This window comes from Hevea brasiliensis, chromosome 2 (genome assembly GCF_030052815.1).
Source record: "Hevea brasiliensis isolate MT/VB/25A 57/8 chromosome 2, ASM3005281v1, whole genome shotgun sequence".
Classification (NCBI taxonomy): Eukaryota; Viridiplantae; Streptophyta; class Magnoliopsida; order Malpighiales; family Euphorbiaceae; genus Hevea; species Hevea brasiliensis.
Window position 1 is genome coordinate 98,139,990 of NC_079494.1, and position 27,531 is coordinate 98,167,520.

The window sequence follows — 27,531 nt, forward strand, 5'->3', positions numbered from 1 at the left end:
ATAAGATTACCTCAGTTAGTGTCTTGATTTTCGTGGAGTACATAGAAATGTGAAATAGAGTTAGTAGACATGTGAGGTCTATCATGAGGATACGTACTCTAAGAAATGTTATATTTTTGTCAGTATGGGTTTAAATGGTGTGCCCATTTCGTGTAAGGCACGAGTACATAAAAGTGAGTCTTAAAAGTACAGTTGCCCTAGATAAGGATGAGGATATCACTACTGGCAGTCATCAGTAGATGACCCAGTCAGAATAAGTTTGTGATAATAGAAGATTCAGGAGAGATAAGAAATTAGGAGACCTAGTCTGTCAGGACGTATCGTAGTAACTATACAATGTTCTCGATGTCTGCTCTGTAAGCTGCAGATTACAGTACCGACATGAGATTATTGTGTAGAGCTGCGTGCATCCCCATGGTGCTCCATAATGAGGGTGTTTGAGATGGCTTCTGTTTATGCGATTATGCGAGCGAGTTACGTATTTGCAGGGGAGTTGGGAACTCTTGGTTAAGAGTCTAGAGTTAGAATATTGAAAGGTCACAGTTGGGTGATAACTAGAGTCAGTGACTCAGTTACCCCAGCATGAGCTAGAGTTACATCAAGAGTTGCCATCAGACCAGAGGTTTCGGACTAGTTGCAAAGTAAAGGTGACACTTATAGAGTGAGAATAGTATACCTTGTGTGTATCAGTATGGAATAAAGTACAACTCTACTACCTAGAGAAGGTCGAAACTATGAATTGATGATTTATAGAGCTATGATCTGATAAAAGAGTCATTAACTTGACATGGTTCTGGCAAGGTGGTAGATGTAGTACCTTTGTTGCAGTAAGTTAGGATATAGTCCTATCTTTTCAGAATGGATCGAAGGTTATTACTGATAATGATGACTTATGGAATAGTGTCCCAGATGGGACTGTAGAGTGTGGTAGAGAGTAGTTGGCTCGGGTATCCTGGAGAGGATACAAGTTCCATTATAGGAATCATATATAATCAGATCATGATGGATGTAAATCCTTTGAATTGGATGACAGGTTTGGGTGCCCGGAATCTTAAGTTTTGGCTAGTTGAGTAAACATGGAAAATAATAATAATAATAATAATAATAATAATAATAATAATAATAATAATAATAATAATAATAATAATAATAATAATAATAATAATAATAATAAAATTACTGCAAAATTAGTTCTCGAGGTAGTAAGGGTATTATGTAAGCTAAAGGATAAGAATAGAGATCATACAATAAAAGTATGACAGTAATTTCTTTGAGTTCCTTTCTAATTTCAAATTATTCAAAACAATAGTATAATCTAATTATAATAGTGTTAAGAGTAATAAATTAGCGAAGATAAATCACAGAAGGCCAATGGATAAAGAAAGTGCAGAATGAAAGTTTGGACAATTGATTGCAGATGCAATATAATCTAAATGCTAGTGGAAGTACTAGCTAGAGTAGTCAAAGGACCAAATCTGAGTAGCACAGACATATGATAACGCGATAGAGACTCTGAAAGATATAGTTAGCAAGTACAGCTATTATGTTAGGAAAAAGAATGGAACCAGGGATAGAATAGTCAAGTTCTATTTTGGGTAAGACAAAGGAAATAAATGAAAGGACAACCTAAAGAGCGCATAATAAAAGGAACAAAGTTAAGATATAGGATAGGCTAAGTGTTATTCTTGGCAAGGAGAATGACAAGGATGGAAAACCCAAAATGGGACCACATTAGTGAGAAAAGTGATGGAGGTATGGAATACAAAAATAATGAGTAAATGTTAGAAGGTGTGCGATGGTATTGCGGACTACCTAAATAGGTAGAGAAAGAGAAGTTAGTAAGCAGTAAGTTGAATAAAAGTCAGTCTAAGGGATCAAATAGGTATGATGAGAGGAAAAGAATGATAGATAATGACACATAGGTTTTAGGTTAGACTTTTGAGATAGTGAGAAGGTAGTTAGAGGTTCGTTATGAATGTCAGGCAAACATTTTTAGTGTGATCAACAGAATCACTTTGTAGTGAAGCAATAATGACAGGACAATAGTAGGGGTAGAACGAAAAGTGACAAGTCTGGATGGTTATAAATCACTAGAAAGTTCAAGGATCAAATTAATGACCCTAGATAAGGGTGGAATTAGTGTTGGAAGAATTTATTAGTGAGAGAAATCTTTCAGGAATCAACAAAAGTTAAGGGCACAATAAAAACGATGATAGATATGAATCATAGGTCGAGTATAAGTAAAGTTAATAAATTATAAAATATTATGTCAAGAAGGAAAATGGTACGGTAAAGGGTTCATGCAGATGATACCTTATAGGTAGAGCATAATTGTGCTAGGAGATGATGAAATTTGGAGAGAAAGACCAAGAAACTTAGGTGAAACGTTATAATATGACAATCCGGTGTAGTTGAATATAAGAGGATATTTTCTTTCTTTTCAAGTTTAGCTTATGCTTTTGGTTCTAGAAGGTTATATAAGGAACAGAAACTGAGTCAAGGAGACCTAGTTATTGAGAGTTTGGTAGGCACAAATTCATACATAATTTCCTGATATGAGAATGACAGTAAGTGCATACCTAGTATTAAGTATGAAAGGACAAACAGAGTAATGACAGGAGTTAAATTGAGTTAGCTACTAAGGCTTGCAACTGTTTTAAACTATGAGCTAGAGGAAATACTAATTGTGGATGAGTTTCAATAGATGAAATTATTGCTAATGGGTAATTTGAGGTTGAAGTTTGGAAAGTTGTGGGCAGTATATGTGATTATATTAAAGAGAATAAACACGTGAAGTATCTTATTTAGAATTAAGGCATGACACACATTTCCCACAGTAGTGTTAGTTCGGATGGAACTTATAGTTTCGGAGCTCCTATCCATCCAGATGAGCAATTTCCTACTAAGGCTGGTAGGGAATGATAATGTTCGATAGTTAAGTTGGGAAAGGGGTTACAAAAACGAATTTTCTATAGTTAATTATAAGTGTTACAAAAGGTGAAGAATGTGCTGGCAGGAGTAAGCCGTAAGGTTAGAATTTTCGAAGTAATGGAACTAGTAATCAAGATAAGACTAAGAAATAAAAAGAAAGTTAAAGTTGATGATGGGATAAACGTCTTTGAAGGAAAAGGTGTAAGGATGAGATAGGACTAAAATTAAGGAATAAGTACAGCAGGTTGAAAAGATACCAACAATACCAAAAATAGGAAAAGGGAAGTGGATAAGATGCACAGGACAGGAAGAGAGCTCGATAGAGTCAGTTATAATGACGAGGATAAGGAGTGTCTAACCACTGCCCCTATGTTAACACTACCTATGAGCGGTGAAGGATACACCGTGTATTGTGACCCCTCCAGAGTTGGCCTAGGGTGTGTTTTGATGCGGAATGGAAAAGTAGTGGCTTATGCTTCAAGGCGGTGAAGAGGCATGAGCGTAACTATCCCACCCATGATTTGGAAATGGCGGTTGTAGTCTTTGCACTAAAAATGCGGAGACACTACTGTATGGTGAAGTGTGCGAGATATACACGACCATAAGAGTTTGAAGTACATCTTCCAACAGAGGGATTTAAACTTGAGATAGAGGAGATGGATGGAGCTTACGGAAGACTATGATTGCACCATCGGTACCACCACAGGAAGGCCAATGTAGTAGCAGATGCTTTAGCGAGAAAATCTTACGCGGTTTGGCGCACATTTCTGAGAGAAGAGACCGTTGATTCGGGAAGTACATGAGTTGATGGATCAAGGTTTAATCCTAGATCTTTCGGATGAGGGGTATTGTTAGCTCATTTTTGGTGAGGCGGACTTGCGGGACAGAGTTAGAGTTTCCGGCCACGAGAGACCAACAATTAATGAAGATCATAGAAAGAGTACAGCAAGGTGAAGGTGCTGAGTTTGGATTTGCCAATGATGGTGCCCTAGTGCAAGGTTCTAGGATATGTGTGCCCGATGTGGACAATCTCAGAGATGAAATCATGCGAGAGGCACACTATACACTGTACAATGTCCACCCAGGTTCCACCAAGATGTACCATGATGTGAAAGATAGCTATTGGTGGAATGGCATGAACAGAGACATAGCAGACTTTGTGTCCAAGTGCTTGACTTGTCAGAAGGTGAAGTTTGAACACCAGAGACCGTCAGGGAAGTTGTAAGAGCTCCCTATCCCAGAATGGAAGTGGGAAATGATTTCTATGGATTTTGTGACTGGGTTGCCTCGTACCACGCGAGGATATGATTCGATATGGGTAATTGTAGACCGCCTAACCAATCAGCTCATTTCTTGCTTGTGAAGACTACATATTACATTTGCACGATGCGCCCGACTCTATATTCGAAATCGTCGGATTGCATGGAGTTCCAGCTTCCATAATCTCTGACAAAGGGCTGATTCACTTCTCGATTTTGGAGAAAGTTGCGGGAGGCACTTGGCACAGTTGAACTTGATGCGGCTTTCCATCCTCAGACAGACGGACAGTCCGAAAGGACAATCCAAACACTGGAAGATATGCTTCGCATGAGTGTTTTGGATTTTGGAGGTCAATGGGATGATCAGCTAGCTTTGGTGGAGTTTGCCTACAACAACAGTTACCATTCCAGCATAGGGATGGTACCCTATGAGGCACTATATGGAAGAAAGTGTAGGTCTCCTCTGTGTTGGACAGAAATGGGAGAAGCGAAGGTGCATGATGTAGACCTAGTGCAGTACACTTCAGAGATAGTTCCTTTAATCAGGGAACAATTGAAAACAGCTTTCAGTAGGCAGAAGAGTTATGCAGACCCCAGACGGAGGGATATGGAGTTTGCAGTAGGCGACTATGTATTCCTGAAGGTTTCTCCGATGAAGGGAGTCATGAGATTTGGAAAGAAGGGCAAGTTGGCACCTCCGTATATTGGACCTTTTGAGGTTACTGATAGAGTTGGAGCAGTTGCCTACCGGTTGGAGCTACCACCCAACATTTCTCACGTTCATCCCGTGTTTCACATCTCCATGCTCAGGAAATACATTCCAGATCCTTCTCATGTACTACAACCAGATGTAATAGAGCTAAAAGAGAACTTGACATTTGAGGAGCAACCTGTAGCCATAGTGGACTACCAAGTGAGACAGCTAAGATCAAAACAGATCCCTATGGTTAAGGTTTTATAGAGGAGTCAGTCAGTGGAAGAGTGCACCTGAGAGTCAGAACGGGACATGCGTAGCAAGTACCCTTATCTGTTCAATGTGTAATCATGTACTTTATTCTGCCTTGTGTAAAATTCGAGGACGAATTTTCTGTAAGGGGGGAAGAATAACACCCCTGATTTTTTTTTTATATATTATTATTGGGCTTCGTGTAGGTATCCTCAATTCGCGGAAATTCGACAGTTGTCCGGATCTGTGAATTTCCGGCCAGACAGACCAGCTACCGGAAAAGTCTCCGAATTGGATCGAGATTTTGGCTACCCCACCATTGTTAAGCATCCTGAGCACGTTCCCGAAGTCGGAATCGGCAAAGGTAAACCCGAACCTTGCTTTTTCGTAATTTTCTAGTGCTTAAATAGGATTAAAAATCCATAAAATATTCGTGGTAGCTTAGAAAATTACGATTCTTTTTGCAATAGCTTAGTAATATTTCTAAGGACCGCGGGGCAGAGTTTTATAATTTTTAGAGCTTATTTGGGCAGTTTTTGCAAAAATGGTCAATTATAGGGACTAAATTGAAATTTTACATATTGTGATGGATGATTGATTTGATAGGCCCAGGAGGGGCTGTGTGATGTGATTGAGTTGTGGATATATGGATTGTGAGTATAGAAGTGTATTTTGAGCCCTTTTGCAGGTTGGGTAGGTCCAAGCTATAGGGAGACTACGCGATTTTAACACGACTTAGGGCGTATTGGTCTTTTTCTTTGTTTGTATTGAGTCGATTGTATTAAATAATTGTAATATAATTGTCGTGATTGGCCGATGACCTTCTTCCTCCGCCCACCGCCACGATGATTGTCGTCAAGTCTGTGAGTAAAATATTAATTTTAATTATAATTTCGATATTATTATATGTTCAGCATGCCCATGCATCACTTATATGCATATATTTATGTAGTTAAACTCTAGGCACGATTTATATTGCATTCATAACTGTTAAAGTGCCATGAATGTTGTTGCGGTAATTTGGAGCAGTGTGCGTGCGTTGACGTGCGTGTGATGTGGTATGGACTATGGATAGGACGGGTAGTCACGGCTTGAGTTCTTCGCTGGGACCCGATCCTTCGAGGGGTAGTCACGGCTTGAGTTCTTCGCTGGGACCCTCGATTTGGTTATTAAGTGGAAGTCCGAGCTGAGTTCTTCGCTGGCACCAGGTTGGATTTAAGAGAGCTGTATAGGGGATCAGCTCCCATATGTTATGATTGATGCTACAGGGTGCGTGAGTGCTCCAAATTACCTTTTTGATGTTATGATGTGAAAATGTTGTTGCTGTTGCATTCACTCCATAGGTTGCATTAGTACTAGATAGTTATAGAGATTATGGTTAAAATTGATATTTTACTCTCTGAGTCGAACGCTCACTCCTGTTCAATATTTTTTTTCAGGCTACAGGAGGATTTTATTTTTGGTTAACCTGCTTTTCTCCTTCGCAGGTTGTTTATCAATATTTGTGTAATTTTATTTACTCCTAGAATTTCTGCATGTGCTAGAAGTATTTATTTGATTATGGTATGTAATATTATTATCATGTTGGACCTGTAAACGTATAATGATATGTATGTTTGATGGATTGGATGAGGGAGCTGAGCTCCCATTTATTTTTATGAGGATATGAGTATGTGGAGGGTGAGCTGAGCTCCCCAATTGAGTATTTATTATGTTTACAGGTCGGGTGAGTCGAAAACTCCCCGTTGGAAAGTCCATTTTATGGCCGGACTCTGTCCGTTTGGTTTCTTGAAATTGGGCCCAAATGGGCCTTAGAGTTGGGTTAATGAACAGTTAGGCTTACTACGGGCCTCGGGGGCTTTAGGCTGGCCCAGGTCCTAGTGCCGGTCCGGCCCATAGGTTGGGTCGTGACACTTTAAATAATATAAATCATAAATAATTTATTTAATATATCAAAATGTGTAATAGCAAATGCAAAAAAGCCCTTAATAAAATTACATATCACCAAAAATGAGCTCCACAAAATACACATATAAATCATTAGCAAAATTGAGGTAATAAACCTTTAGAAGTCAAGTACGCAAGCTCCGCTGACTCCATCATGTACTCTTAAATGAGTAAAAGTTTACTAAAGGAAAGTAAATACATTTAATTAAAATATAAATATAAAACATCATTCAGGCATATGAATGTAACATACGTATGGGTTTTTACAATACAAACAAGTCAAACAAGATGGTTATGTCACCAGAAATTCTCCCATCCCATAACCTTAACATATCATAACTGTAATAGCCAGGCTCTAACCACTAAAGGAATTGTCTGCTTTGGCCATAAGCCTCACGGTTTTATCCCATAGGTGGAATAGAGAACTTTCCAGGAGGTCACCCATCCTAGGATTTCTCCCAAGCGAGCACGCTTAACCCCAGAGTTCTTCCAACTCTCCAATCCATTCCACCAAAAGGTGCATATATATATATATATATATATATATATATATATATATATATATATATATATATATATATATATATATATATGGAATTAGCAGTACTGCAACTACAAAATACATGATATGAATCTTCTGGCACATGGTGCCCTATAGTTACAGTTTTTCTTTATCTAGCTAGGCGATCCTACTAAGAGTTTATGGAGGCTGAAACATAATAAATATGGTATAATTTGATTAATACTTATCATTTGATATATTTTTGTTTAAGTCTTTTTGAATCTTGCTTATGAATATGCATGATTGTTAACATTATAGAAAATATTGTTTCAAATGCATGTTATTTTCATGCTTGCATAATTTTTTTTTTATGGATGAGTTTAGCACCACTAAGCATAAGCTTAGCCCGTTGGATTTTCTCCACGCGCAGGTTGATACACTTGTATTATATATATATTTTTAAGCATATTTGTATATTATTTCACAGCATTTTGATAAGTAATCTCATGCATAATCATTAATTTCATCAACTTTTGTAAATTCTATTATCAAAATCTAAATTTCATGTTTTCTGCATCATTTCAGGTATTTGGATAAAGTTTCAAGGCATAAGAGTGCAGAAGGAAGTTTAGAAAGACTAAAGGAAAGAGAAGTGTCGTTGATACACTTTACACAGGGTCATGTAATCAAAGCCATAGACCCGTATAACCTACTGCCAAGGGAAAACTAAAAGAGCCAAGGAAGAAATGCAGTACATGGGCCATGTACACAGACTCGTGTAAATCATGGAGACCCGTGTAAGTCTCTGCCTGGCCAGGATTAAGGAACTCTCTGTAAAGCAAAAGAACATGGGTCGTGTACTTGGACCCGTGTAACCAACAATGCCCCGTGTAATTTTCTGTGCCAATATGAGATGGAGTCTTCAAAGCTCTAGTAAGTTACATGGCCCTGGGCCATGTAGTGACACATTGGCCATGTATCAGCCCGACAACTAATTTCCTAATTTGGCTCCAGCTCCAGTTTTTGATAGAGAGAAGAGACTTCTAATGCTTCTAGGACTCTGAAAACCTAACCCTAGGCACTGAATATAAATAGAAGTAGCATAAAGCAAAAAAAGGGGGATCGGGAGTTGGACAATAACACCTTCGTCATTTTCTCATAGCCGCCTAGAAGAGTAGTATATCAGTATCAAGGAGGAGCCTTCAGCTGAAGTTCCACAACATCAAAGCTGCAGATTCTCTTCGATTCTTTTGTTCTATTTCTTTAAGAAGACTTTTATTATTCTTTTATTTTATTTTTATTATGTTTGCTGAACTCACCATGAGTGAGTAATTTCCATATTCTGAAATTAGGAGAGTAACGCTTGTAATCATTATTATGGACAAATATTGAGTTTTATTTATTTAATTTGAGATTTGTTCTTTGATTTAGTTTCTTGCGATCTTAATGCATGCTATGTGTTGGTACCTATTTAGTATTGATTCTAGACATTAATTAAAGAACTGAAAGGTGAAGATTAATATTAGAAAATCAAGATTCTGAACCTAGGAAATCTGACTTAGAGATAGGCTGATAACCTTTATAGAGTTCCATAATTAATCATAGGTTTTAAAGAGTTTTATTAGAACCGATCACCTACGAAAGTAGTGCTTAGCTCTAATTGAGACACACCTTAGATGCCTTGAGAGAGGACCTAGGATACTTTAGGATTAATTTCCATCAAGGTAAACGATTCTCAATCCAATAAATAGACAAGGTTATATCCATAATAAGATTAAAGTGTGAAATCTTAATTCTAGAATTATTTCAAAATAGATTATTCCATTTTAAATTTATTACCCTTTTTATTCCCAGTATTCAAAATAGACAAATTTCACTCTCCCATTTTATTCGATAGCCTAGACAGCCAAAATCATTGTGTAGTCTGGTACTTACTAATTAAATTCTTCGTGGAATGATACTCTACTCACTACTTTATTACTTATTCACGATCCGTGCACTTGCGGGGTTGAAAAACCAGCAAACACGGGTAGCAAAGAGCAGCTGCCAGTAAAGGGGCCACAGTAGTTTGCATCAGCTTCGAAGCACATCAGACATTTTGTAATTCTCTTTTCCATTGAACCTTGGAAATGTTGTAAAATGTTGGTATGTACATTAGAAATAGTTGATGTAATCAAGTAAATCATTTTGTATCAAATTTCTTATCTTTTATGTAATTTATAATGTTCATTGAAAACTTTATCTTTTTAATGATCATTTTTTATTATGGATGGATTTAAAATGATGTTAAACATGGTTTGGATTTGATGATATAATTTTAGAAGTTTTTTGAGTTTGGTTGGTATTGAAAAGAAGTTTGGAGGTAAAAGTTGGTTTATTTAGAAGTGTTTATTTCATGTTTAGCATAAGGAAATTAAGGAAAAACATGAGAAACTCTTGTAGTTTTTTCTCTTGTATTTTTGTATAAAATATATTTTTAGAAAATAAATTACCTTTTAAAGATAATGTTACCTCTGAAAAATTAAAATGTTTTGTTCTATTGCTAAAAAAAAAAGTTTTAAATAAAATATTATGCATTTCAACATAGTTTGTGGCATTCCCGACTTCGCTTATTATTGACTGGGCAGGGGTTGTTATAATAACATTGGTGGATGACAGAGACATAGATTACCTTACTTGAAAATCCTATACATCATGTGAGATCATTTGTACCCATGCTTTACTTTCCTTTCATGTTAGGAACCAATGGATTGTCGATGAACTACCACACAACACAATTAGTAATGTAACACCTTTGTAATTTATGCAATAAAATCTTAATATATAAATATGTAGTTATAATTAATAAAATAACTTGTCATGATGCATGATTGTGCATAAAAATTTTTTAAACATTTTTTTAAAAAGAATTTATTTAAAAAGCATTTAAAGTAGGTTTCACTCACCTCATGGTGTTGATTTCTTCTATCTTACTTGCTTCTAAACGATCCTTGGACTCTCTAGTTTTAGGTATGTGACGTTCTAATATCTTGTCTATAGAAGAGGATTTGAAAGGTTCTTAAATTAGGTTTGAGTATATTTGAATAAAACTATAATTTATAGGCAGAGCACTTTTGACAATCAAAGAATGGTCCTTCGACTACTGATTTAGCTATGCATTGTTTACATGACTATTCATGTGTTTCGGCTACTGAACATGAACTTTTCCATAATATTGTTCACAATCCAAAACTTGGATTTTAAATCTTCAAATCTCAACATTCGGTTCTAAAGTGCTCATTCTAAGTCCATTTTACCATTTTATGCGTTAAATAACTAAAATAATTCTTAAATACTCTAAAATCTTAAATTAACCAAAAACTTATTAATTTATACATAACCCCAAAACTATAGCTAAGGTCTCTAAGGGGAGGAATTCTCCAAATCCGCTCCACACATGCTTGAGAGGGGAAGGAAAAAAGTGAACTTTTACCTTTTTTTTAAGGGCCCAGAAGGTGATTCCTAGTCATTTGGAAGCTAAGATGGGAAGGTTTTGGGAAAAAAGGGTGAAAATGAAGGGAGAAGGGAAGAAAAGGGGAGGGAAGTTGGGGAAAATGGGAGAGGCTGTTGGAATGTTGTGGTATTTTTGAGTTTTATACCTTGATTTAGGGAGTTTTGGTGGCCGAAGGTCTTTATAGAAAATTTAAAATTAAATCTCTCTCTTAATTATTTCTTTAACCGAAATCTAATTCTCAAGGACTTTCCATTATCTAGAACTTTGGGTAATGCTCCGTTTCAAGGCACAAATTTTAGCTATTCTGATAAGGGGTATTACAACATGATATGAAAACTTATGATTTGGGTAGAAGAAAGAGGTGAAATGTTAAAAAGAAAAGTTATAGCCTATTTTAGTGTAGAGGTGAGCAAGCTTACATAAGCTCGCAGACATCGCTAATGAAAATTAGTCATACAGAAATGAGGTAGAATATGAAGGAAAGATATAAATTGAAAATAACAACTTATTTGATCTATTTTTAAAATTTAAATGATTTATTTAATTTTTTAAATTCAAAGGACTTATTATTATTTTTTTTTAATTTTAAAAGTTTATTTGGAACTAAAAAACTTAAGAGACTTATTTGACTATTTAATCAACTTTTAAATGCTTAAATAGGTATTTTTCCTTTTCTTTTTGTCATGAGGGCTAATAAAATATGAAAAAAAAAAATGAATTGAGAGACCACATTATTGATAAAATTAAAATTTTTAATTTATTTTTTAAGATAGACAAAATCATAAATATTATTAAAATCTAAGAAATAACTAATAATTTATCTAATAAAATACATAGATTAATCGGATAAAAAAACTTATTTTGAAGTTTATTTGACAATTGGATAAAAAAAATGTCAAATATTGATGTCAATTCATATTTATGTGCATAACTTTTAATTTTGTTTAAAATAGTTACACCTTTATGATTTGTCACGATTCTATCCGATGGAGTGAAATTTAATTTAAAAAGTTAATGATAAATTATAATATAATACTGAAAGTTTTTTTTTACTGAATAAATAAAAATTTTGGATATAATCGTGATTTAATATAAATGTTTAATATTTTTAGTTCATTGAATAAACTTTATATTTTAAAATAAATTTTATTTTATTTTTTAATTAAAATTTTATACTAAGAAATATTTTTATTAATTTTAATTTATGTAAGTATCTTTTAAATCAAAACATTCAAATCTATGTATCCAAATATAAAATGTAAAAATAAATTCAAACATTTTTACAAAATAATTTTGAAAAGAATATATAATTAAAAATAATATATTCTACATGAATTGTAACATTCTTTAAGTAAAATGTATATTTTATATATAGTTTATTCTAATTACTATGTGTATTTTATTTAATACATGCTACATTTTATGATAAATTGGGTTTAAATATAAACTTTTTCTATTGATTTTTTACTAAATTTTTGAAAAGTCCATTAATTAGATCAAATTTTAATTGAAGAGAAAAAAAAAAGAAAAAAGCTCAATGCAAAACTATACATGGTTCTACAATTTTATTCTTTCCTTCAAAAAAAAAATGAAAAGAAAAAATAATTCTATAAGAATTTGTATAAAAAATCTGTATATTTTACTTTTTCATTTTTACGAAATTTGTAATATAAAAAATTTATATAAACAATATGATTTATATGCCTTTATATATTGATAAATTAAGTCTACATATAATTTTTTTTCAATTATTACTCACTAATTCTTTAAAAAATTCACCAATAAGTTTAAATTCCAATTATAATTTAAAGGAAAAAAAACTCAGTGTAATAATATTCATGATTCTATATTTCTTTTCACAAGAAAAAAGAAAAAAAAATCAATGCAAAAATTTATATTTAAAATTAATTTATTATGAATTATAGTATCTATTATATAAAATATACATATTAACTAAAGTAAATTATATATAAAATATATATTTTATTTAATGTATCTTATAATTTATATAGAATATATTCTTTTTAATTATATATTCTTTTCAAAATTACTTTATAAAATTATATGAATTTATTTTTATATTTAATATTTGAATATATAGATTTATTTAATTTAATTTAACAGATAATTACGTTAATTGAAATTAATAAAAATATTTTTTATAAAGTTTCAAATAAAAATAAATATGAAACAAAATTTATTTTTAAATAAAAAAATCAAATATTTATATTAAATTACTATTATTTTTAAAACTTTTATTTATTAATTAAATAAAATTTCAAATATTATATTATAATTGACAATTAATTTTTTAAATTTAATTTTACTTCACTGAATAAAATCATGATAAATTTTAAAAAATGTGACTATTTTAAATAAAATTAAAAATTAAGAATATAAATATAAATTAACGTAAATTTTTAATTTTTTTATCTAATTAGTTTTTTTAAGAAGCCAACTTATTTTGAACTTAATTAAAATTGGAGCGTATACGAGTTTTATTCCAATTTTTTTTTTTTTTTTATGAAATTCCAAACTCACAGTCAACTGCTGCTGTGAAAAGCAAAATGCTTTGTTAAAAAAAAGGAAAAGCAAAACACTTGGATCTCACCTGTCACCCTTTGTACTTACCTTCTTTTTCATCATACAATCGCTATTTTCTGTACAAGGAATCTGACACTGATCCATATCCATCAACGCCATGGCCGCACATCCTAAGAAGATCATCATCGACACTGACCCTGGCGTTGGTACGCCTTCCTTTGAAGCTATATCTCTTTGTGACTATGCCTCCGGGTCCGGGCATGTTTATTAATTTTCCAGCTTTGGAAGTTTTAATTTTGATCTTGCTGATTAATGGGCATGCATTTGACGGATTTCCTTTAGAGTCCATGTATGAGTAACTTTACTGTTCAATTCAATCAATAAGCTTGTGGGTCCTGTTTGGTCAGAGACAAAAGAAAAGAAAAGAAAAGAAAAGAAAAGTTTGAACTTTTGCTCCTTCCATAATTTTGGAACTCAAATAAATTAGCTTCTGATACTAAGTTTAAATGTTGGCATTAATGGGGTTGACTTAAATGTTATGGTCTTGTATTCTTGTTCTTGTTCTTGTTAGTTAAGAGTCGAATCTGTTTGTTAAAATCTTGGTCTTGTTAATTGAAGGTCAAATCTGTTTGTAAATCTTTGTGATTTGAGTTTTGATCCATTGTCAGATGACGCCATGGCAATATATCTTGCGTTGAGATCACCTGAAGTGGAGGTGATTGGACTGACTACCATTTATGGGAACGTTTATACCACTCTGGCTACCAGGAATGCATTGCATTTGGTAAACTATTTATGTCTAACGTTGAGGCTTTTGCAATCCAAATTAATGACAACACGGGATGCTCTTTTTAAGAAAAAAAACAAAAAAATGGATAGCTATTTGTGCCCTTCAATAGGTATTATGATTTTTGTTTCTTTTCCCAAGTACAGTATTTTTTAAAAAATTTTTTTTGCTGCCTACGGATTAGTTGGAGGTTGCGGGGAGGACTGACATCCCAGTGGCTGAGGGATCTCATGTCACGATAACGGTATAATCTCATCCTTCACTCTTGAACTGATTCTGGGTTGTAATGGCTCTTTGGGTTTAGTCTTCTATGGTTCCATCTATGATATATGTTTTGTGTTTAGCAATTGTTGCTGCTTTGGTGATGAACTAGTGTAGTCTGTGAAAATAGGGTGTGTAAAATGCTCCATCATATTGAAAGTTTGACCATGGTAGTAATACTTGGATGAAGAGCAATGAATTTAAATAACAATTGAAAGCTTTGTGATGGTTAAGGGGTTATGTGTATGTGAGGGAAGTAGTAAATTCAGTCTGTTGGATTGGATCTAGGTCTGTAATACTTTAGCTTTCTTGTCTTTCGATGAGAACAGCAACTGGATTAATGCTTGTCATTTTAGATACCTGAGTATTTGTTGGACGATCTTTAACTATAGGTTGTATTCTTTGATGATTCAACTTGAAATTGAAATTTAGAGCATTGTTCCTTTCTCTTTGTGTTTTCAATCATCCTTTTGTGGTTCTACTTCAACTTTTCTGTTGGTCAAGTATCCTTTTTGTTTTAGTTTCATGTGAAAAGCATAATGTCTTCACTCTTCATGAATAGTTTTAAGGTGTTCTGGGAAATTATATATTCTCTAGATTTGAAGACAACTTTATGTGAATGAATTTACTATCCATTTGGTTTAGTCATTGGAAATTGCAATTAGTTTAAGGTACCTGTTCTTCAGTGCTGCATTTTTTGCCTATCAATGATATTAAGATATATAAACTGACTTGTGATTGAGTTTCATTGTTTATCAATTCATTTCATCTCTGTTTATTGTAAAGAAAGGTACAAAACTTCGCATTGCTGATTTTGTCCATGGTGTTGATGGACTTGGCAACCAAAATTTTCCACCACCAAAAGGAAAGCCAATTGAACAGTCAGCAGCCGCTTTTCTGGTTGAGCAGGCAAATCTGCACCCTGGAAAAGTCACTGTGGTGGCATTGGGCCCACTTACAAATATTGCTCTGGTCAGTTCTTGGTCATTTGAAATGGTTTTTAATAGCAAGAATAATTTAATATATCCCTTTTTTCTGAACTTTAGCATATTCCCTAATAGACCATCTATTACAGGCTATTCAATTAGATCCTGCATTTGTCAAAAACATTGGGCAGATTGTTCTTCTTGGTGGTGCATTCTCAGTAAATGGGAATGTGAATCCAGCAGCCGAGGCAAATGTAAGTTGCACAAATCACAATAATTTTATTTTGTTTGCTTTTCGTATTTCTAATTTATTGGCTGTCTGGAGCTTGCTTTTCCACTTTATGTTTAACTTTCTTTCTAATGTCTTAAAATTTAGAACCTAATTTCTTTAGGGGCTACTATATAAGTGCCTGTTTGGCATTGCATTTGGAGGTCCAAAACTGTTTTTTTGAATAAAAACACTATTTTAGATGCTGTTGAAAAAAGCATCTATTTTGGCATAAGTACCTGTTTGGCATTGCACAGGTTTGAAATGGCATTTCATTTGGAGGTCCAAAACTGCTTTTTTGAATAAAAGCACTATTTTAGATGCTGTTGAAAAAAGTATATATTTTGGCATAAGTACCTGTTTGGCATTGCACAGGTTTGAAAAAACTATTTTATTATTTTAATATTCTTATGACTAAAACTTCTCAAATTAATTTTAAATTATTTTTTAATACTCTGTAACTAGTATATCTAAAAAAGAGATTTTTTCAATAGCAGTAGCAGTGCTAAACAGGCCCTAAGTCTCTTCTAACAGTGCTCTGCCTCATTAGATCTTTTAAACACCTTACATTTATGAAGTTAACCTAACTTGCTAACTACTTTCGCATATCTTAAATTGTTTTCTGGCTTATTAAGTTGTTTCTTCTTTCATTGGTTCGCTTGAGTTGTTGTAACTTCTATCTGTACCGTTTAGAAAGAATTTTATTTCTTTTGGGCTAAGAGAGTGAAGAAGTAAGATTCTTAAGTAAGCAGTATTGCTTCTACTTGGATAATTTTCTATCTGATGTCCTAGTCTGCTCTTTCTCTCTCTCTATATTACGCACATTTTATATCTAAAATCCTAGACTGTTTGACCAGATTTTTGGTGATCCGGATGCTGCTGATATTGTTTTCACCAGTGGAGCAGATGTTATAGCTGTGGGGATTAATGTTACTCATCAAGTTGTTTTGACAGGTTTCATTTTGTCAATCTATGTTGCATTTGCATCCTATTATATTTTATGCATACAATAAAATAGGCATATATACCATCATCTATATATGAAAGTCCAAATTAAAGCCTCTCTGGTCCACAAGGTGTAATTTCTGGAATTTTACTGCATTGACATATTTAATGAGTAAATAATTTTATAGTATAATTGATTTTACATTGGAACAAATGGAGCTCTGAAGCACATTAAACTGGCTTTCAATTTATATAAATCCTTTAACGTAAAAGTAATTCTCACTGAATTAGTCTCTCAGTCTCAATCTAATTGCTAATAGTGGCCTAGATCCGGCTAATAAAAGTTTTGTTACTTATCACAAAATTAATACTGAAAAACTAAAATCCTCAAAATCCATAATAGTCCTGATAATAATAATAATAATAATAATAATAATAATAATAATAATTACTACAAATCCTCCAACATAAGAAAATATCCAATAATGTAATGCAGGAGAAATTAATCTAAAAGCAAATATATTATCAACTCTATTAACTACATATATGTAAGCTATACTCAATCTGACATGTAATAAAGGCATTCTCAATCTGAGATGTGATAATGCAGGATGATTGTGAAATGGTGGCCTTGCTGTTAATAATGCTTTGTTGTGGCACAGAACTTGCAACTTGTACATTTGTTTTTCTTTTTTTTATTTTTTTCTGGATTCTTTTTTTCATTGATTATTTTGTTATCTATTTTGGCATATTGTAGATGCTGATCGAGACAAATTGGTGCAGTCAAATGGAAAGTTTGCTCAGTACTTGGCCAAAATTTTAGATGTGTACTTCTCTTATCATCATGAGGTGTATAACACCAGAGGTCTGTTGACTTTTGTGGTTGATATAGCTAGAAAACAAGAAGTAACGAAACCTTTTTAAGTTACTGATGCCTAGTTTTGCTCCTGATGCAGGAGTTTATCTTCATGATCCTACAGCCTTTCTTGCAGCTGTTGATCCTTCACTTATGACCTACATTGAGGGTGTTGTTAGAGTCCAAACAACTGGCATCACAAGGGGATTGACGATATTTTATAACAAACAGAAGAGGTAGGAATGCGCGAGATAGATTTTGGAGTCTTTAAATCACCATGTGAGAGATGATTGCAAATGAAAAATGGTTGAGATATATCTAGAAGTTGTTACACATTAAAATAATATATTTGAATATTGAAATAGAGAAAAGTAAAAAGGAACCTTTTAATTGGTTTTGGGTTTGTATGGACTGTTCAGTACAGTGCCATCTTTTGGAGTTACAAAAGATAAAGGATACAAGCAATCTTCAACCTCAGAAAATTGAAAATGAATAGCTAGATTAGTACAGTAAATGTGAAGAGAGCATATCAAGTGTATATGCTCTATGCAAGTACATCATGCCAATGAGCAATCTAAAACCTGTAAATGGAAATATGTATTCTCACTGTGAAATCAACTTGGCTTGCTGTTTCATGCACAAGATGAATATGGTGGCATTTAGTATTTTACCATATAATGGAAAATGATAGAAATTCTGGAAACTTTATAGTTAGACAAGATCTATAGTCTAAAGCATAAAATAAACGAATTAACTGAACTATTGTATGTGTAATTAAATTATAATTTGTTCTTTTTGTTGAATGAAAGCATTGTTCTTTGTTCATAAAGTAAACTCTACTGCATGATTCTGACAATGAGAGCTGAATATGAGAACTGGAGAGAGGAAAAAAAAAAAGAAAAAAGAAAAAAGCTTTTGAATCAAATCTCCTCAAACTAATAAATGCAGTATATTCACATTGAATCTTAGTTTTTGCAGTGATTCACTCATTTTTTTTCCTTTTATTTCGAAATATAAACCAGGTTTGCTGAAGAAACTGAATGGTCTGATAAGCCTACAGTGAAGGTAGCTGTCACAGTTGATGCTCCCACAGTTGTCAAATTGCTTATGGAACGGCTTATGGAATCATAAACCTTGCAGGTTAGAATTCGCCAGTGATTAGGAACTTCCTTTGGTGGTCAAATGGCCACTGGTGATGCAATTAAAACTCCATTGTTTTCATGTGTATTTTCTCTTGTGGGCATGTGGTTGGTCATTGGTCATACTTTCCAATTTGTTTCCTCTCGCACACCCCAGCAAGAGATGGTTTTCTTGACGTTCTGATAGACATTGTTGTCCTAATTTCTCTGGAATTATTGATCAAAATAAAGCACCCTGCCCTGTATTTCTTTCTGCCTTTTTATCTTTCTTTTTTTTTTCTCTTTTTTTTTTCTTTTTTCCTAATGCATAACTTCAATTTCCCCTTGCATTTGGTACATAGAGATTTTCTTCATGTAATTGTTTACTGCATTTTGATGGATTTAATATAGAGTTAACTCTTGCTAAATTCTCGTCTCATTTCACTTAAAAATAAAGTTTATAAAAATTAAAATGGAATCCAATAAATTTTATAAAAATTAAAATCGAATCCTAAAAATAAATCTCGGCCATTTCTTTTTTTTCTTTTTTCTAAGTCTTTATTTCAAACCATTGGATTGAACTATAAAAGCTTTAAAAAAAAAAAGTAGGAGAGAGGCTCTCCTTCCGCCTTTAATTTCATTTTTTTTTTCCCTTTAGGCATTGATCTCATGGCTTACCCTTTATTTGGATTGAGGGAAACAGAGAGAATAGAAAAGAAATAAATTTGATTTTCTTTAATTTCCTTGTTTGGATATTAAATTGAAGAGAGATAAGAGGAGAAAAGGAGAGAAAGAGGAGAAAATACATTTCTAAATTTCTTGCATTTGACCCAAAAGATTTCTCTCCATTTTTTTTTTATGAAATTACTTTGCAAGTACAAACATATTTCCCCTACTTAAGTTTCTCTATGTTCTAATAATCCATCCAAAAATAAAAGAAATTTAGGTTTCTTTTTCTTTTCTCCTCTTCATTTCCCCTGCTTAAATTCTCTTCAGTTCTCATGCACAATTAAGGATTCAAACAAAGGGTTAAGCAAGCAATTGCTATAGTGTTAGGCATTAGCCTATTCCTTTTCCCATGTTTACTGCACATGCTTCTCTTCCTAGACCCTTTTCAAACCGCCTAAGCTAGCCCCAAAGCATCAGCCGCGAAACTCGATTGCATTAATGAATATCCATCATCCTCCATTGTCGAATCCCTAGGAGTATTGTATTTCATTACATTTACACGCTTTTCCTCATTTTTACCAATCAATGTTCCATCTTTCTCTGCTTCTCTTTCCATTACCAACTTGTTTCGATTTTCCTTATTTCTTGTTTTCTTTAACGATTCTTTAACAAAATGAATAAATTGAATGTTGTTTCATCCGGATATGACGCTCATATAACAAAATTTTAAGCAATAACAGCTCCCTTGCCCATCTTCCATTAGCTCTTTACCATCCAAAATGTACCCATTAGCATGACCAAACCTATGTAGCACGGAAACGGAAACGCGGACACGGAGAAACGGCATTTCAAAAAACATAGGAAACGGAAACGTGTAAATATAAAATATATATATATATATATATATATATATATATATATATATATATATATATATATTTTATATATATCATGAAAGATGTTTAATAATAAATAAAGTTCAAATCAACATTTAAATTCAACTATAAAAATATATATTTAGAAGTTTCATACTTATAAGAAATAAATATTAACTACAACACATTTAAATGTTAAAAAAGAAAAGATAATGAAATTTATGACATTTCCTCAACTTCATTGTCTTTCTCATTCTCCTTCTCCATGCTTGTAGTTGCATTTTCATCAAACAAAACAGACTCTAACTCTGGTTCATCCAATGAAAGGTTGGCAAATTCAAGAACTCCCACATCTTCTATACTCCCAAATTGATCACCACCAACATTCCACAATTTTGTCTTCTCATCATAATATTGGGAGGAGTTTCTCGACAAAAGACGAAGATTATTATGGATAAAAACCAAGTCCTCTGCACATTTTGGAGTTAATTTATTCCTTCTGTATGAATGAATGAAGGAATAAATACTCCAATTTCTTTCACAACAAGAGGAGGAAGTAGGTTGTCCAAGCACTTTAAAAGTCAACCTTTGAAGTAAATGTGCATTAGAACCAAAACATGCCCACCATTTCCTAGGATCTGTAACATACATACTCCCAATAGAATCAGGATAAGCAAAATGTCCACTTTTCAAAGAAAAATTTGCAAATTCATCATTTGCTCTAATTCGCTCATCTTCATTAGAAAAAATCCTCCTAAAGCATTTAATTCTCTCAGTTGATACTTCTCAATCCATATGAGGAGGCACTCTACCTTCTCCCTCTTGAAGCCATTTTTCACTATAAAATCTTCAAAAATAAAAAAATAAATTCAGAAAATAAAAAAAAAAATTAGAATAAGAAGATGAGTATGTAAGTTAGAAATTTACCTTGGATTTAATGAATGGGCTAAACAATGAAGGGGAGTGTTGCTCTTTGCCCAACGATTAACAAGAATTCGATGAACCACATAATTAAAAGGAGAAAACCCATCTGCTTGCTTTCCTTCATGATAAAAAATAACTTGCTTTACCTTTTCAATCATAGAATCTCACAACTCATAAACCAAATGAAGGCATGATTTGTCTGTGTCAAACTCTGATCATGTCATAAATGGGCCCAGTAAAAGCAATGATGTAATTAACCTTTTCCCACCAATCCTCATCTACCACTTTATCACGAACAAATCTAGCTTTGCCTCGTTCATCTTCTCGGTATTGTGCCCATTGATCACTCATAACCATTGCTTCTAAAGTACGCCTAATAAGTTTAAATCTTTTAAGCATCACAATAATAGAAGCAAAACGAGTGTTAACAACTGAAAGCAATTTCAAAGGGCTAAACCGATTATAAATTGCAAGCCTCATGGAATGATTCATTATAAAATTCTTGATTTGCAAAGCATCCCCATGGATTTCAGTGATCCAGTGACACACATCATAAGTTTCTTGATTAGTTTCCAAATTTTTTGCTGCACATATATTATTCAAAGCAAGATTAAGAGTGTGCACAACACAAGGAGTCCAGTAAATATGTGGAAACATTCCCTCAATGATTTCTCTAGCACCTTTACAATTTGAAGCATTATCAGTAATGACTTGTACCACTTTTTGATGACCCACCTCATCAATTACTTCTTTTAGCAAATTAGCAATAAATTGCTTATCTTTCACTTCACCAGAACAATCTACAAATTTGATAAACATGGGGCCAGAATCATAAACAACTATAAAATTAATCAAAGGCCTCCTCTGGGGATCACTCCATCCATCACTCACAATACTAACACTCTTTTCTAACCAAGTGTTTTTAATTGGTTCAAGCAACCTCTCTACATTTGCTTTTTCTCGCTGAAGTAATGAGGTTCTCAATTTTTTATAACCAGGCGGCACATAACCACCCAAAACATGATTAGCAGCAAAAGAATAAGAACTCACATAATAAGGATTTCTAGCAAAATTAAAAGGTAGACCCCCAGTGTAGAACATTCTAGCAATCTCTGCATCTAATTGAGCTCTAGTTTGCAAGTCAAAAGCTCTAACAAGAGGAGAATTATTAACTCTTCTTTTCTTTAAAACTGCTGAAATACTTGGTTCAGTTATATTCAATGAAGGAACAGAAGTTATACTAATAGGCAAAGAAACTCGCCTAGATTATGAATTGGTAATTTTGTTTGTTGCCTCATCCTCCTGTTTTCTCATTTCAGAAATACTATCATTCATCACATTTTTACACACACCAATCTCTTTTTCAGTGATTTTCAATAAATGAGCCCTCACTCTAGTATAAGTCCCTTGCTTTTATTGTCCACAAAAAATGCATATCCATTTACAATTACCCCCTCCTTCTCCAGTTTTCTCTAGTTTAGTTACATATCTCCACAGAGGATTAAATTCTTCCTCCCTAGTTTTTGAAGAAGTGGCACTAGTGCTATTTGCTTGGGTAGAATTTGAGTTCGAAGAATCCATTCAAATATTGTCCTATCAAAATGACAAAAAGAAAATATAATTTTATACAATTTACAAATTATTTAAACAAATTATATACTAAGGATTAAAGCACAATGTAAATTATATATTAAATGATTAAAGAATTAAATAATAGAATTGAATAAATTGACTATATTATGAAAAATTTTAATATATAATATAACGATATATTAAAACAAATTATATTAAACACATTATATATAAACTATTACAAAAATATAAAATATATTAATATAAAATACAAATTTTGAATGTTGAAATTTTTTTTATTTATCATTAATTAGAATTTAAACTTGAAATTTAATAATTTTAAAAATAACTTTAAAAATATATTTACATTTGTCCTTAATTTCCTTCAAAATGTTGATTGTAAAAATATGGCAAATCTTGAAAATTTTTAGTGAATTTGGGAAAATTTTTTTTTATCTTTTTTTAAAAAAAAATATTTATGATAACTCCTCAAATTTAGTTTGAGAAAAATCTAATTATGGAATATACATTTAGAGAAAAAAATTTGATATTAAATATGATAAATTTATGATTAATTAATAGAATAAAATTATAATTAATTAATAAAAATTGCTTGATAAAATTATTTTACAAAAAAATTAGAAAGGAAAATAATAAATTAATAATAAAGAAAATAATAAATTAATAAAATCACCCTAATATAAACCTAATTACCCTCATTCACAATCGGATCGGGAAGAAAAAAAAAAGGGAAACGCCACTTACCTTTCGACGTTCTCCCTTCGACTGCTGCTGCTGCTGCTTCTTCTTCTTCTTCTTCTTCTTCTTCTTCTTCTTCTTCTTCTTCTTCTTCTTCTGTTGATAAGAGAGAAAAGAGTTAATATGGCAGATCAAAGAGAAAAGAAGAGAAAGGTGGTATTGCGATTCTTACCCACGTTGCGAACTGGACGCTGCCGACTGCCGTTGAAGCCTTGAAGGTACTCCTTTTCTTTTTCTTTTTCTTCTTCTTCCTTTTCTGTTGGTGAATGTTGTGAACTGTGAAGTAATCGATTTTAACCTACCCAATTTTTTTTTTTAATTTTCTTTAAAGAAACGCGTTTCCGTTGCCAAAAACGCGTTTTCGATTTCCAATATTTTTGGAAACGACCCGAAAACGTTTTCCAGCCGTGTCAGTTCGTTTCCTCGTCGAAAACGTTTTCGACACTGGGAAACGTGACTCAGTGCTGTTTCCGTGCTTCATAGGACCAAACTAACCACGGCTGGATGAGATATAGGCTAATAGATGACCACCACCAAATTTTTCTTCAATATGAGGGTCAAGCTTGCAAGTTTACTATTCTTTCTCAAGATACGTTACTTTTCTTCACTTCTTCAACTGTAGCTTCACCTTCCACTCTTTTCTTGGTAGTTGTAGTTTCCTCTTGTGACCAATGTCAACTACAAGTGCTGAAGATACCAATGCTTGAAAGGTGCAGCATCAACCTAAATAATCACACTCTTCACCAAAGTTTTGAGTGTAGGCAAGCTCATTATTAGATACATTATACAACACAAAAAGAATTTTAGTCTTCCGAGTAATAGACTCACTACCTCAAAAGTGTTTACAAGCTGCCATTCAAGCTTATACTTTCTTTTCTTCCTACAGGCCTCCTTCTTACCACTAGTTGCATGCTTCTTGTGCATCGAATCATAAGAAATTCCCATTTTTGAATGTCATAAATCTAAACCTCCATAAAGATGCTAGGGTTTTAGAAAAAAAGTATTATGTGTTCCATTTTTACGTTAAAATTTAAATTAAAGCTAATTTTTTTTATTCCACATTAACATTTTTTAATAACGTCGGTGCAAAATCCTCACATTGCTAATGGGGCTTAACTATGAGGTACCTGTTTGTTACAAATTTAAAATCCTCAAATTTGAGCTCATATTGCATGCATGCAACTATCACTTTTTACATTTTATTTTGTTTGGTAGCTAATGGGTTGTCTATGAATCATTGAGCATCACAAATAATATGTGTAACGCCTTCATGAATTTTTAAATTTGTATATAAATATATATTTAGTAGATGTAAAGATACATATAGAAAATAGATTCATGATACATGAATGCATGTGAGAGATGAAATGTACTTAAAAGTTTAGTTGTAGTTTCTACTCACCTTAACTATAATGACCCAAAATCAAGATCGACACTAGCTTTAGTGAACAGGTAAGCAGAAGGCCACCAGAACCCATAACAAGTCTAAATATGTTTACTTGGGCACATTCATGTCATAAAATACTTTAAATGAATAGTTCATAAAATATGATCTTTATTGTTACAGCGTACAAAGCATTTGTGGGACAAGCATAGTGATAAAATATATTTTTACATGTCCTAATAGGGGAGTTCCACAAAAAGGTATGTATACCTTTTATCCTAAACTGCGTTGAGCACTTCTGAAATTTATATGCTACTGAATACGCCTCTAAAAGCTTTTATACTTATCCCTAAAGGGGAAAGACATATGAAGGAGTGAGATAGATAGTCATAATGAGTAAAGAAACTATAGCAAATATAAAATAAACATTTATATAAATACAATTCAAGTATAAGCAATGCGATATATATATGAGTTTCACAACATAAACAAAAGCAAACAAGGTAGTCTATATCACTAATAATTCCCCTTTGCATAACTTATACTTTATATGTCCATGGAACTGCGAGTGCCGAAGCTGGCTACAATCGGATTTATCTTATACTTAACCTGGTCTAAGGTACTAGCAGTGACCAGTTTTCTCTTATTTTTAGTTAGGAGCATAGAAGGGGTTACCACCGGCCATCTTATAGCATACATATAGAAATCAGTGGGTCATCCATAAAATATCAGCACATCACATTGAATAAATACAGTACCTTTATGAGTTTTTAAAATACACACACACACATATTAGTAAAGTAATAGAGTTCAACAGCTTAAGGTGAGTAGAAACTACCTTAATTCTTTTAAAAATGAAATTGCCTTTAAATGAATTTCTATTTCTTTTAAATAAATTGCTTTCTTGTATACATATGCATTCATGAATCATGACTATTCTCTTAGAAATGCTTGCATCCTTACGCTTATAAATAAGAAAATAGTCATGATAAATGTATGCACATGTATGCAAAAAAGAACATTTATTTACAAGAAACATAAATTCATTTAAAGAAAATTTCATTTATAAAAGAATTAAGGTTGTTTTTAAACATCTTACATTGCTAAACTTTATTACTTTATTGATTCCTAAGGGAGTCCTAGACTCCTTGATTTCATGTCCTTCATGTCTTATATTCTTGTTGATAAGAGAAGGGACTAGAGGTTCTTAATTTGGGATTTAAATAAATTTAATTTAAAGCTTTCATTTTCTATTAGAGAATGTTCGACAGCTGAAGGTTGGACTTTTGATTGCTGATTATGTCGTGTACTGCATACAGGACCATACCCTTATATAGACAGCTAAAGGTCCTTGAATTGGCTGCCGAACTTTGTTTCTCCAGAAGTTGGTTCTTAGTCTAAAATGGATTTCCTAGCCCCCCAGAAAGCAATATTCACTTCTAAAACCACCATTCTAGTTCCACTTTATCATTTTAGACCTTAAATAACTAAATTACAATTTAATAACTTAAATTTTTTAATTATACCTAATTAATACTAGACCCTAAAACAACTATAATGCTACCAAAATCACTTTCAAATCTTCAAATAAACTAAAAGGAGGAGGAATATAGTATGCCTCACTTACTAGAGTCTCTCTGAGAAGTGACTACCTTGAGTTCCCTTCACGGAAGCTTAGAAAGTTTGAGTAAAAAGGATGTTTTTCCCCTTTTTATGAGTTTAGAGTAATTCCTATCCATCTAGGGTTAAAGTAGTGTGTTTTGGGCTTAATGGAGAGGAAAAATAGGGGTAGAATGGAGAAGTGGGGAGAGAACTCAGGAAAGGAGGGAGTGGGGTTTATGAGAAGCTTCTAGAACCTTCAGATATTTATATTTGATCTCAAGAAAGTTTGATAATCAAACATCTAGGCTTCAGTAGCTGAAGTTCCCTTTCTAAGGAATTTGCTTTCTAATCGTCCTTCTTAGGCTTTCTTACTCCCAAACCTATACTTTTAGAGTTTCCTAACCATTGGGTCTCTAGGGAACATTCCGTTTTCGATGGCATATTCCAACTAGCCCTGACGAGGCGTATTACATTGATAAACTGACTATTAAAAAATCACCCATCATTAACCGAGATCTTTAGTTGCTAGTGTAGCCCTTAAAGTCTCATCTCAAAGTCTATTAAAATGTATTAAAGACCTTTAATTAATCAAAGAAAGCACAAATTCTATTTTTTAGGTTGTTTGGCGACCAAAAATAGAATTTTAGCTGCTGAAGGTCCCATGCACTATATACAAAACTGTTTACAAGGTTCAGTTGATGAAAGTCCACTTTTGGCTGCCAAACTTGTAAATTTCTAGAATTTCTCTCCTAGTCCAACATGCTCAGTCCCAAGGTTTCCAACTCACATTTTAGTCCTAAAATTCTCATTTTAACCACATTCAATTATCTCAAGTCTTAAACAATTAACATAAGCCTTAAATAATTTAGAATCATTAATTTATCTTAAGATTTCTAAAATTCCAAAACAACCTAAATCTCTAAACTCAACCTTCAAAAAATCTCATATGCACTTAAATAGCCA

The 27,531-nt window shown here is 32.9% G+C and overlaps 1 protein-coding gene and 1 pseudogene across 1 annotated transcript; one reads left to right on the plus strand and one right to left on the minus strand.

The window, feature by feature from the left end:
• Positions 1-13,635: 13,635 nt before the first annotated feature.
• On the plus strand, positions 13,636-19,057 carry LOC110636717 (probable uridine nucleosidase 2). The gene is made up of 9 exons (XM_021786535.2): positions 13,636-13,828; positions 14,291-14,406; positions 14,594-14,653; positions 15,457-15,642; positions 15,746-15,850; positions 16,722-16,818; positions 17,567-17,674; positions 17,766-17,901; positions 18,688-19,057. The coding sequence occupies exons 1-9, from the start codon at positions 13,780-13,782 to the stop codon at positions 18,794-18,796; spliced, it is 966 nt and encodes a 321-aa protein (XP_021642227.2). The 5' UTR covers positions 13,636-13,779; the 3' UTR covers positions 18,797-19,057.
• An 849-nt stretch (positions 19,058-19,906) lies between these two features.
• On the minus strand, positions 19,907-24,527 carry LOC110636725 (40S ribosomal protein S8-like; annotated as a pseudogene).
• Between the last annotated feature and the right edge of the window lie 3,004 nt (positions 24,528-27,531).

Bases quoted from the DNA above. Each gene is read 5' to 3' on its own strand.
- LOC110636717 (XM_021786535.2), top strand. From the start codon at position 13,780: ATGGCCGCACATCCTAAGAAGATCATCATCGACACTGACCCTGGCGTT. The intron at 13,829-14,290 runs GTACGCCTTCCT...ATCCATTGTCAG, and splicing joins CGACACTGACCCTGGCGTTG to ATGACGCCATGGCAATATAT. The intron at 17,902-18,687 runs GTAGGAATGCGC...AATATAAACCAG, and splicing joins TTTTATAACAAACAGAAGAG to GTTTGCTGAAGAAACTGAAT.